General features: G+C 40.2%; 1 protein-coding gene across 4 annotated transcripts in view; it reads left to right on the top strand.

Annotated features, from left to right (window-relative positions):
• mast3b (microtubule associated serine/threonine kinase 3b) overlaps positions 1 to 12,320 on the top strand; it is a 44,111-nt gene that overhangs the window by 10,381 nt on the left and 21,410 nt on the right. For 2 of the 4 annotated variants that reach the window (XM_033621710.2, XM_033621712.2), the window contains 4 exons: positions 4,011 to 4,099; positions 7,020 to 7,092; positions 10,723 to 10,743; positions 11,063 to 11,141. In XM_033621710.2, coding sequence (XP_033477601.2) covers positions 4,011 to 4,099; positions 7,020 to 7,092; positions 10,723 to 10,743; positions 11,063 to 11,141 — 262 coding nt within the window. The remainder of the gene's footprint in view (positions 1 to 4,010; positions 4,100 to 7,019; positions 7,093 to 10,722; positions 10,744 to 11,062; positions 11,142 to 12,320) is intronic. The other 2 variants (XM_033621711.2, XM_033621713.2) reach the window with 1 other exon arrangement.

Genomic DNA, 12,320 nt, shown 5'->3' with positions numbered 1-12,320 from the left:
AAGATAGTCATGTGCTATAAACCAGAGAATAACTGCAAAAAATTGACATTTTTAGGGCTGCAACCAATTAATTTCTAGATTAATCTGATGATTATTTTCTAGATTAATCTTGTGGTCTATAAAATGTCAGAAATTTCAGTTTTTCCCAGAACCTGGGGTCTTCAAATTGCTTGTTTTGTCCAACAAACAGTCCTTAAACTTAAATATATTAAGTTTATGCGTTTATAAAACATAGAAAAACTGAAAATAATTGACAATTTTTAGGGCTGCAACCAATCAATTTCGAGATTAATCTGCCAATTACTTTCTAGATTAATCTTGTGTCTTGGTCTATGAAATGTCAATATCACAACTTCCCAGAGCCTGGGGTCTTCCAGTTACTTGTTTTGTCCAAAAAACAGTCAGGATATTCAAGTTGTGTGCTATAAAACAGAAGAAAATGCAAATATTTCAGTAGCTGTGACCAGACAAGCTAGAAGAATTTTCCTTAAATTACATACATGATTAGTTCTTTATTAAAATATTTGTCTTTCTGTCAGTCAAATCATTGATTCATGTAATATTGATATCAGAATTATTATGGACAATTCACCCTGATGTCACAGTGAAATGTGCTGAGCTCAGTGTTATTGGACAAAGTTTGCTCCTTCTTTTCAGAACCAGAGGATTATTTAATACTCCCACACTCCCACACACACACAGGCGCACAGGCACACACACAGGCGCACGCGCACACACACACACACACACACACACACACACACACACAAACACAAACACAGAATCTTGGACATCTGTAGCTCAAGCTGTGCCTGCTGTTGGTCTCGGTGCACACACTCCCCTCAGCCTTGAGTCTGTTGACAGGAGATTTCCTCTTTGTGTTTTGGCTCTCATCAGTTTTCCCTCCTCAGCTGACACGGCCATGCTGCTGTGGCCTGCTTTTGCCTGCAGATTAGAGTTGTAGTTACATAAACATCTCTCAAGGCAGAGCTGCTCTGAAGGCGGAAATAATCTCATCGGTGAAGTTAAATCTCAGTGGGCAGAGACAAAGAAATCTCAGTTCTTCTTGCTAAGTATCATAAGCCCCATCTGTACCACTGCCATAAAGTGTGCATTTTTTGGTAACTGCAGTGCAGAAACAGCAAGTGTTCAAAGGATGTTCTGAAACTTTTTGACTGCTTGTGGTTGATAAATGCGTTAAATGAGCACCACTAACAGGATGATGGTGTTGTTGTCTAAAGCAGTATCATGGTTATGGTGGCAGTAGTGTCGGCTAAGTGTACAGCAGTTTGGCATTTCTCAGATGAGACAAACTTGTGTAATAATTACATCAGACTGTCAGAGTGTAGTCACTGAGACTGATTCTGATGCGGACTGAAAAAGACAAGAAGAAAAAGAGGAGCAGGTTGATATTATGAAGCCGAGCACTCAGCTCTTGACTGAAAACCTTGAATATCACTGAGTAGAGCTGGAAAACCACCTGCAAGTACTTTGATCATCTATTCACAGTCTCAGTCATTTTTCAAGCAAAAAAAGTGAAAAATGCTACATACTGCTCAGCAATATATCAATATTGTGATATGAGAGTAGATATTGTATCAGATTTTGGATATGTTAATATTGAAAGTGATGTCTTTTTCTTGTTTGAAAGGCTGCATTGCTGTGTCTGTTCTAGCTGTTCTGTTATTTGCCTTTACCCACACTGGCCCCGATCACACAGAAAGCTTTTGTAGGTTGCAAAGTGCAAGGTGCACCGCACTGCCCTTTTTTTTTTTTAAATTGAGTGCCACTTGTAAAAACAAACAAACAAACAAACAAAAAAAACACTTGCTGAGTTTTTTTATTGTTGCCAGGCAACCAACCCATCGCATCTTCACACTAACCTTCTCGTGTAATCAATCTACCATTTTTTTTTCTCACGGTAATTAGTATCTAGTTCCTAAAATGGACAGGCAGAGGGTACGTGCTGTAGGTCTGGTTGAGGGTGAGAGGCTGTCAGCAAATAGTTTGTTGGGCACAGGGGAAAAGAGATCTGTGTGGGTACACGAGACCCCAAAAATGAGGGTGGATCATGGGGAGTACCACCAGTTGGTCCAGGAGCTTCGCCTTGATAATGGCCGTTTCCAGGCATATTTTAGGATGAATCAGGGGCAGTTTTGCAACCTGCTCTCACTTTGGGCTCGGCAACTGGTGAAATCAAAAACTTCATTGTTTATAAAGGTAATGATTAGTTGTAGTGCTACAATTGAGTAGAAATAAAGGGTATTGATAGAGTCAACATTGTGTGCCACTGTGCTATCCTGGCATTGCCAGCACTGTGTAGTTAAGGATCACTGTGCACACCCTTGTTTACCTGGTGTGTCTGTCTGAAGGTAAACTGGTTTGCACTCTTTTGAAGACCAGTCGCAGCGCTGCATTGTGCTGCAGCTGTGAAGAAGAAAGGTCTGTTGAACACACTCCCAATTATCATGTTTGTTAATTGAATTAATCATAATCAAGACTAAATCAACATAAAATGAAGTGAAACAGAACAAACGTGATCTTAGTATTTCTTCCTTTTGTCTCCTTTTGTTTAATCAAGGATGTCTGTCATCAAATGATAAGCAGTTATAAACAAAAATATGCGTCTATGACACATTTTTAATAAATAAAACTAAATTATAACTGACAGTCTGAAATTATATAAACACTTAAAAGTAATGGAAAGGGTTGAAGTAAAATACATCTGAAAAGAGTTCACTAAGTGTTTTATGGACCGTTTCATTGTTATTCTGTTGCTAGGGCAACATATTTGGTCCCTGTTTACTTCCTGTTAGCTTCTGCATTAACATACATTCAAACAGGAAATACAAAGGGACCCATTTAGAATGTTTATGTTGTCCAGTTTGAAATGGTTTATAGGTATATTTGTACTCAGATTCAGATTCACTTTATTTATCATTTCCCTGAATATTTACATACAAAAAGAAATGAAATACTGTTTCTCATCACCTACACAGTGCATTAAAAAGACTAGTAATAAATAACTTAAAAGGACTAAAAAAAATTTAAAAAAAACAGACATCAACAAAAGATAAATAAAAAAACAAACTTGTGTATCAGAAGTTGAATAATGATGGCAGTCAGTAGCACAAAGAAAACTGGATATACCCGCTTATCTCCACCACTCCCAGTTTATAACCAGCGGACCAGTTACCATACAGACAGACAGACACGGATGTGTTTCACTGTTATTCAGGCTTATTCAGTGTAGCACAACAGCTCCAGCTTAGTGGATGGCAGTCTGTTACTGAAGCAGTCAAGTGTCTTCCTAATCTGCCCAGTGTTACACTGTCATAAAATGTCTTTTGTGTCCTCAAGCTGCTGCTCAATACACACACACACACACACACACACACTATATAAACACACAGTGAAGCATTGCATGAGTCAAACATGTAATTATAGGTGGGAAAGCCTAAAGGATTATAGTCAGTTTAAAGGAACACACCAGGTTGTTTTCTTTCCAGATTGTGTTATCGCTCTGTTGAACTGTTAAGTGATGAAAGTAAGTGATAAAAAGTTCCAAGTAAATAGTTTCCTCCAGTGTTGACATCTGAGTATTGACACGGTGCTGTGAGTGACACTTTCAGGTTTTTCAGCTTAGCATCTCATCAACTCATCAACTTATTGTAGACATGGGAAAATGACAACCTTTAGCAAAAGCTTACCAGAGAAATGACGATGACAATTAGGGCAGTGTGTGCAGAAACACTGCAACCCATAGGGCAAAAATAGCCTGACAGAAAATGTTAATACAGCTGTGTGGCACAGTTTACCCATGTGACCAATGGGAGGATGTGTTTAAAGTAAATTTAATTGGTGTTTTTTAATGGTTGAAATTCCACTGTGGTGTTAAAACCAATTAACTTGCTCCCAGATCATGAAAACTACTACAGACACATTTTCAGATAAGTGATGTGTAAGATCAGTCTGTTGACTTCTCTCTTTTTTTCCTGTTTGCGCTCCAGCTGTCGCAGCAGCAACAGGAAGAGCCTCGGTGTCGGGACGCCGTCACCCACACTTTCCCGGCCGCTCTCCCCGCTCTCACTCCACACTGGTAAGATCCACTGCCAATTTTGGTATCCTTTTACTCCCGACAGTTTCCGACAGGAGCACTGCTGCAAAAAAACATGTCAGTATTGGTGTTGGTGCTATTTAAGCTGCAGTGTCATTTGTATTGCATTAGCCAATCAAATCCATGCAAGTGCAAATAGAAGCTAAAACACCTGGTACAGTTGTGCTCATTTACATTTCATCTTACAAACTAATCCCGCCCACAAAATATATCAACTGCAGTATGGTGTCTTGGCATTTAAGTCAACTTTAAACATGTCTTACTGGTTTGTATTTTAACTGTGCCCCACAAAAACATGTCCACACCAACGCAGCCCATTGCATTGTTTTTCCATACTGTGCTTGCTACCCTGAATGCATTGTCAAACATCTTGTGAATGAAACTGGTCTGATTCCAGCTCTTGTTATGTAATCTCAGCAGGTTGGACTCATACATGCTCCACTGCATGTCCATAATGTTAAAGGACTGATCAAGATAATGCTAAATATGAGTATCAGTCCAGCTCAGTGTCAGTATTTGACACTGAATGAAACTGTGAGGCTTAAACAGGCTTGATAAGAACACACGTTCAGCGCAAGTATTTAGATGCAGACTTTGGCAGTGTGGAAACACACAGTTTCACAGTGTTTGATTAATGATGTCAAATGAAGTTGCAAATAAACCCATCACTGTCTCTCATGTAGCGTGTTGTGCTGAAGTATCAGCTGCTCCTACGTTGTTTGTAAGCTGTAGGGCACCTTGCCTTGCCTCACGCAATACAAGATTAAGCTTGATTAAGCCGCACCATAGCCAGCATGGTGCAGGTTGACACTGCAGAATATTCAGACATACTTAGATGACCTGGAGCACCCCAGCTATCAAGCAGTAGGCTTTAACTAAATTATCAACAAACTGGATATGTCAAAGACCGTGATATATAAATATTACTACACAAAAAACACAGAGTGAAATTGCAGTAATGAAGTTCAGTGCAGGTTTGTGTGGTGTTTATAATGGTCAGGGTTAGAGGATGCAGAGTGAAACTGAGGCAGTAACCAAAAGAGAGGGATTGTGATGATGCACTAAAGATGGGAAGTTATTGTTCATGAAGAAAACAGAGGTGCAATTAGGAAGAAAGATTGAATCCATAGCACTTTATATTCATTATTCAACAAGAGAATTTTTTTTAACTTTATCTACTTTTACCAAACAGTTTCCAGTCTCCAACAACTCCTACATTTTTATGACAAATGTAGTAAAAATTGATATGAAATACAAGAACTCTTCGCTAAGTTCTGCCCCCAAACGCAGACTTGCCAATCATGACGTTAGCATCGGGCCGGCTCAGACCAGGGCGCGACAACAACACGGCTGTGCTCCATTGACTCTAATACAGTTGTTTGAGATTTTCTTCATTTTCAGGCTGGTTTGTGGATTTGGAGCTAAATGTTGTGTCTGGGGCACATTGTGTATTAATGATACTCTTACCTGGAAAGGTTGGAAAAAGATATACGTTTCTTCCCTGTTAGCTAGCTAGCTACCGAAGATATAGCCTATTGAATGTATACACATGCTGCTTTTGCTTTTTGATGATTGTAACAGTGGAAAAAAGAACAACCCTGCTGTACAGGAACCAGTGAAGGGAAGCAGGGAACCTTTTTCGATATTGAACAAGCTGTGTGTCATCGCATTGTGCACAAATAAACGTTGTTTGACTTCCCCCGGAGATCCCTGCCCATCCACCGGCAGAGGTCCGGGTGCTGGCAGGGGCACGCAAACCAAACACTGTTCATCTGCACACATTGTGATGCCACACAGCTGGATCGATATCAGCAAAATTTCCCTTTATATTCATTGTCTTCTGTGGCAATCAGCAGTGATGTGGTGGTTCACTTTTACACTGTGATCTGTAGCCTATAGTTCGGCTTTAGCTTGTAACTGTCACCTGACGTAACTACCCACAACCAAATTTCACGTTAGTGGCCAACTGGGCTGTTTTGAAATGATCTCAAACCTGCGATTTGTTGTTACTTATCGGCTGATATGTACTACAATATACAATGTATCTTTATTAAGATAATATTGGCCAATATACCAGCTTGGCTGATTTATCAATTTACGTCTAATTGTGATCAGAACATTGAAAATAAAGTGTGTTCTATCATCACTCAGGCCCGGATCAGCCTATGCAGAACATGTGGACTAATCATTTGCACTGCCTCATGTCCCTAAAGGAAACTGTGTTAAAAACGTAAATGTTTTGAGGTTATCAGTTTAGACTTGACATGTTCAGAATGAATATCAGACTGACAAAATAAAGTACGTGAAGTGTTATTTAGATTAATGCTAAGTGTCTAAATCCTTGGTGTCCTTCAGCTTTCTGAGTAAACACTAGCACAGACAGTGTTCAGCCCCTTAATGCTGTGAAGCAGCTGCACTCTATGAAAAGAGTTTTGCTCAAGAGCTCCTCATACCCAGCAGTATGTGGATGTGCTCCCTTTTGAACTCAATCATGCTGAGGATTATCTAATCACAGAGTGCAGTCAGACTCTAATTGGGTCTCTCATGTGTCCTAATTGATACTCAACCACTTGCATGTAAACGAACTAAAGTCTCTAGTGTACCCAGACCTCCAGACTGTGGTGGGACAGAGCTGGCTGAGGCTTCCCCCTCAATTAAGACTGTTTGTAGATAGGTGCTGTAATGTTTGGAAAAGTAATACCAAGATGATATATTGGACCTGTCTGAGGTGCCGGTTAATGCCTCTGGGTTTTGCAGTGATTGAGGGTTCCTGCATAGACATGATGTCATCCTTTCTGGAACATTTCCACTCATAAATGCAACCATGTGGTTTTCTATTTTCATGAGTTTATTATTACAGTTGTGAATAGTGTCGGTAGTACCTTTGTCTTTCCTCTTTCAGCTGCGAGCAGCCCTCTGGACAGCCCTCGAAATGTGTCGACCAGTGCCTGCCTCAACTTTCCATTTGCCCGAAGGTAATTCAACACTGATCTTTTGAATCCTTTTCCCTGTGGAGAGAATATTTAGAAGTTTCTTGGAGATAAATGTGTAGTGTTACTAAGTATAGGGTGAATAGGAATTTTCTCTAAAGGAAAGCTCTGTTTAAAAGCAGTTTTCATTCATTATTCATATATAATTAGAAACTTTATTTTCCATTTGTCAAACTGTGTGCTTGCTTATCTCAGAGCTTTGCATATTCAGCTGACCTGCTGTGCACTGACAAAACATCTCTGGGTTACACTACAGCAACAAATATTTTTAATAATTATTTGGAAATACATCAGTTAAACAGTATCTCTAGTTTCCCTCTAATACATTGGGATTTCCCCCATAAATATGAATAGATAAGCTTCTAAGATAAATAAGGCAAGATTTTAACATGTTTTAAAAAATGAAGTCGAATAAAGTTTAACCTTTCACAGAGTTTCATAAAGGGATTTTAACTGAAGACTTTCTTTTGCTGTTTTGAGCATTTAAAAATACGGAAGTTCAAATAGTTTTCGAACAACAGCAGCACTTAGTTTTTTTTCCACTCAAAACTGCTCATGAGTGAGAGTGAGGATATCGTGAACTGGAAGTACTGGCTGCCATTTTAGTTATTTATTTGTCTAGTATCCCTGCCAAAATACATTTTCAGGGCACGGTGCAAAATTGTTGGATTTGGTTTATCAAATCCTGTCAAGACTCCCAGAAAGATTTGGGCCGTACATCGTGATTAGTCGAGATGAGATGAACCACAGTTGCTTGATTCCTGAGACAATGTGGCTCTTGTTTACAAGCCCTGGATCTGTGTAATTTGACACTATCCACCCAAATGAACCTAACGCAAATTAAAAACAGTCTAAAATTAATTGAATGCGTAATCACACTCAGAGGGTTTCCTGTGAGATTCGGTGTGTGTGTGCTGGGACAGAGGCAGATAGTCTGGAAGCTGCAGAGAAACAGCAGCAGGGTGACTGAAGCTGACTCAGCCTGGAGCATTCACACTTTCCCCCCCTCCGCCACGTCTCCTTTCAGCCGACTCCTCCTCAACAGGATGAGTGCGGTTAGATACAGGGTACCCCCGAAGTCCACTCATACATCATTCAACCCCGTTCCCATGGCAACACGCTTGTCTTGCTCCAGGCATGTGTAAGCCTACAAGTAAGGCGGCACCTTGAAGACACCTAAGAACAGTTGTTAAAACTCGTGAGCAGTCCAGGTGCTTCATCCTGAAATACGATGGAAACAAGAAAGGAAAATGACACCTCTGATTTTATTAGTGTAAACTGCTCAAGCACCTGCTCCTTTTCCTTCTGTCTAGACAAGTGCCCTTTTTGCAAGACATGTTTTTTCTGTCTTTTAAAAATATTATATTTTAATCTTTAAATTTGGCCCATGGCATCAGTTCTCACTTAAAAGTGTGTTGTATGCCTGACGACTGCATTTCAGTAATGCCCCTGCCCCTCCCTGTTCAACATTCCTTGTGGCAGTCGCATGCAAATCCAGCGCCCTGCAAAGCAACATCACATTTCCCTGACCTGCAGCTATGGACAGCCATGTAACGATGATGTTTGCCCTAAGCAAAAATTAAACCACTATTAAAACATCTCAATGCAGCTGGTCTTTTTTAGGCAATAACACACCATTAAGCTTATAAACATGTAAGCTAGTCTGGCACAAAACCACACCGTCTCCCTCCGACTCTCTGGTAATTTCAGGTTCACCAGCTGCCTGGTGTGAGCGGAGACAAATGCCGAATTGCTTCCCGACCTCCACGTGTCTTTATAAGCCAAAACTCAATTTGAAATAATGTTAACTTCTCTTATGTTGCATCTCTAAAAATACATTTAAACAAAAATGGCAAGCAGTTTGAGGCTGTGGTGCGTAAAGTGCACAGAGGAAGAGAGGAGGAGCGTGAAGCTGCAGGCGTCTGTTCTCTGAGATTCTTAAAGAATATTGAAAGCTTATTTATTATTAGAAGAAAGTTATAAGAATAAGCACGACTATTTAAAAAAGAAAGGAGGAGATGAAAATTAAAAGAGGAGAGCAAAGGAAAGGAATCGAGAATAAGGAGAGCAGAGCAGAACACACTTAACCTGTTTGTTGCAACTGAACAAAGGCCTACTTTAAAAAGCAATATGACAACGTGATTAACATAGTATTATGCTTGTTTATAAGAGGACTAACACAGCTTCTAGTGTGTGACAGGTTGTGAGCAGAGGCTGGAAAAATGAAGAACATCAAACTTCAGTAGAGTAGTGCACATTGTGTTTGTTTAACAGAAAGTGTGTTTTTTTGGGGTGACGAGAGGAGACCTGTCAGAGTTAGTCTCTTGAGAAAACTAAAACTGTGCCAATTATGCAACATTTTTAAGATGACAAAGGAGGTGTCCTATCTGGCTGCGAGTAATGCGGCGTGCTGTTTTTAGCTGGACTTTTGTCGGATGCCCCGTTTTGTTTCATTCCAGTCACTTGCTTAAAAAGTGCTGCAATGGAAAGGGCTGATTCAGTGAAATAAGGAATTATCTTTACGATACCTTCTTGTTTCTCTACAAACACCATACTAAAGTGGCAGCAGGCAGGAGGGAGATCGCCAGGGAGCTGTACTAATAACAACCTACTTGCTGTTGGCTATATTGTGTGTCACTTCCAGTAAATATCACAGCATAAAACATGTTTTCTGTTTAGAAAATACAAACGCAGGAGAATAGCAAGTAGGCTACTCATCCATTGTTTAAGTAGTTACCTCTCAAGCACAACACTTGGTAAAATTCAGTATACTGGTCCTGTCCAGTGTTTGGCTTAATATCGAACTAGGTTGAAAATGTTTACACTGGCCCAACCCTAGAGGAAAATAACCTCAGGTATCTGTCATCTGCAGTGCTGCTGTCATAAAGACTTAATGCCTTGCAGAACAATCGGTGACACTGTTAATTAATGGCTGCTTGAAGTCTGGTTTTCCTTATTCATTTTACATGTCAGTGTTTAATGAGGCTCTTCAGTTGATATTCATGACCAAACTGAATTCATAGAGATAATCAGAGATCACTGTGGATAAGACAGTCGTTAAAATGCTGTTACAGCCTTTTAAGCCCTCACTGAGGCCTTAATTTATTGATGTGGTCTTTAAAACAACATTGTGAAGTCGTCCTGGTCCATTTAACATCATTTAATGTCTTGCTCATTTTGTCTTTCACAGCAAATGGATTTAATTCTGAATGTTTGAGCTGTTCTCTCTGTCATAACTTTATTTTTTCCTCTGCTTGCAAACAACATGCCAAATGTTACAGCACATAACCTTTACTTGTTTTCCACTTCAGTTTTACTGTGTGTTTCATATTGTCTGCTGTTGCAAATTCAGACCAGAGAGAAGATCCTTTCTCTGGTCAAGCTTTGAAGCGAAGATTTGTTTCTCTTATGTAAAATATATCCTCAAATTAATTTAGTTTGCTTGCTACTTCTTGTGTCGGGGCAAATGAAAACTGGCAAGGAAGGCAACATTGTCAGTACTAATCCCTCAGCTGAATGCCAGGGGTCGCAGGATCACTTGTGCAACATTCCCAAAACTCACTAAAATTGTTTCTTTGCTTTTTCTCTTTCTCTCTGCTGCTGTCGTGATCTCAGTCACTTGGCTCGCGCCGACAGGTAGCTTCTTTAAATATTCTTGCACCATGTCTGTTGGCTTTTAACGCTTTGGTTTCGTATCTGTTTTTCACAAACAAATGCTCCCTCTAGAAAAGGTCTGTTTCATGTTTGAGTATAGCTTGCTTACAGAGCTGTTTCGAATCAAGTGAGGACACAGAGAACCCTGTTATATATGATTTGGATAAAAAGACATTAATTTCATGCTGTTGTAGTCACAGGACTCCTCCGTCGCCTGTTATGTAAGGAGTTTCACATATGAAATGCGAACTAATGCCAGTGTGGCAGAGGCTTATGTAAGATGCATGTCCGTTTCTCTCAGAGCGGAGGGCCGGAGATGGTCCCTGGCATCGCTCCCCTCATCTGGCTATGGAACCAACCCGCCGAGCTCCACTGTCTCGGTAAGTCATCCCCAAAACATGTCAGCCCCCCCCCCCCTCCCCCCCCACCCCCAACCCAGTTGATAGTTGGCCAGGCAATTCTAACACCTCATTCAGCCCAAATAGCACTTTGGTTTATGCAATAAGGGACGGCGAATGCCAAGCCCGAGATGACAAACCGCTAATTGTTTTCCTCCATCATCTGCTTGAATTAGTCATTCTCTCAGTCTGTGGAACACAGTGTTAGAAGTATTACACACAGTCTGTGTGTATGCATGTTAATGAGAAGTGTGTGTGTGTGTGTGTGTGTGTGTGTGTGTGTGTGTGTGTGTGTGTGTGCCCTTGCTGTTTTAGTTAGTGGATTAAATACGTAAAGTGACAGCTTTTCAATAAAATCTCACAACATCGCATGTTTGTCAAATTAACAATTAACAGAGACACTGCGTCTTTAAATTTCTTAATCAACACCAACTGTGGCGAGCATAGTAACTTGGCCTTAAATCTGATGTTTTTTGTTCATTGGCCGAGCTAGTAAGCTGATTTCTTTAATAACTTAAAGCTTTTCAGGAGGATAAATATCAAATTACATATGATTTTTAAGGAATATACTAAAGGAATTAAGTAAAATTTACCACAAGTCACAATCACTAAAACTATTATCAGATATCTTACTGTAGAATAAGGCTGTAATTGTATTGGTGTACAAAATGAAACTGTGTGTAAAAGAACAGTCTGCAGTTGAGGGGGGAGTGTGCTGAGTCTGTGGTGAAAGTCTGCTATGTGCAGCTATTATTAGGGAGTTTATGGGACAGACCCGGACACAGGCGCAGAGGTCAGTGGGAACAATAGCGTTCTTCAGGGGCCCTCACTGCCCTCTTTATACTAAGGCATTAGAAAGAGACTGCACAGATGCTGTCCCTCTGGACTTCTTCTGTTCAGGACACATGGGCCACAAAATTAAGCAAATTGCAGGAAACGTACACCATGTCCCGCCCAGTTTGAAAAGTTTACTCAGCACCTCGGTCGACATTGAAAGTAACTAATTTCTGTAAATACTCTAATGATGCCTCTGTGGGCCTCATTATCGTGATACCATTACCTGAAGAAATACTTCAGGTTTCACTCTTTGACTTCTGTTCTAAATTCATACACCAGCGAAGTGTATGTGCCTCATTTAAATCCACCACAGGTGAATTATCA

The sequence above is a fragment of the Epinephelus lanceolatus genome, chromosome 6 (genome assembly GCF_041903045.1).
Source record: "Epinephelus lanceolatus isolate andai-2023 chromosome 6, ASM4190304v1, whole genome shotgun sequence".
Classification (NCBI taxonomy): Eukaryota; Metazoa; Chordata; class Actinopteri; order Perciformes; family Serranidae; genus Epinephelus; species Epinephelus lanceolatus.
Note: the sequence above shows the minus strand (reverse complement) of the source record. Positions and strands in the feature narration are given on the sequence as shown.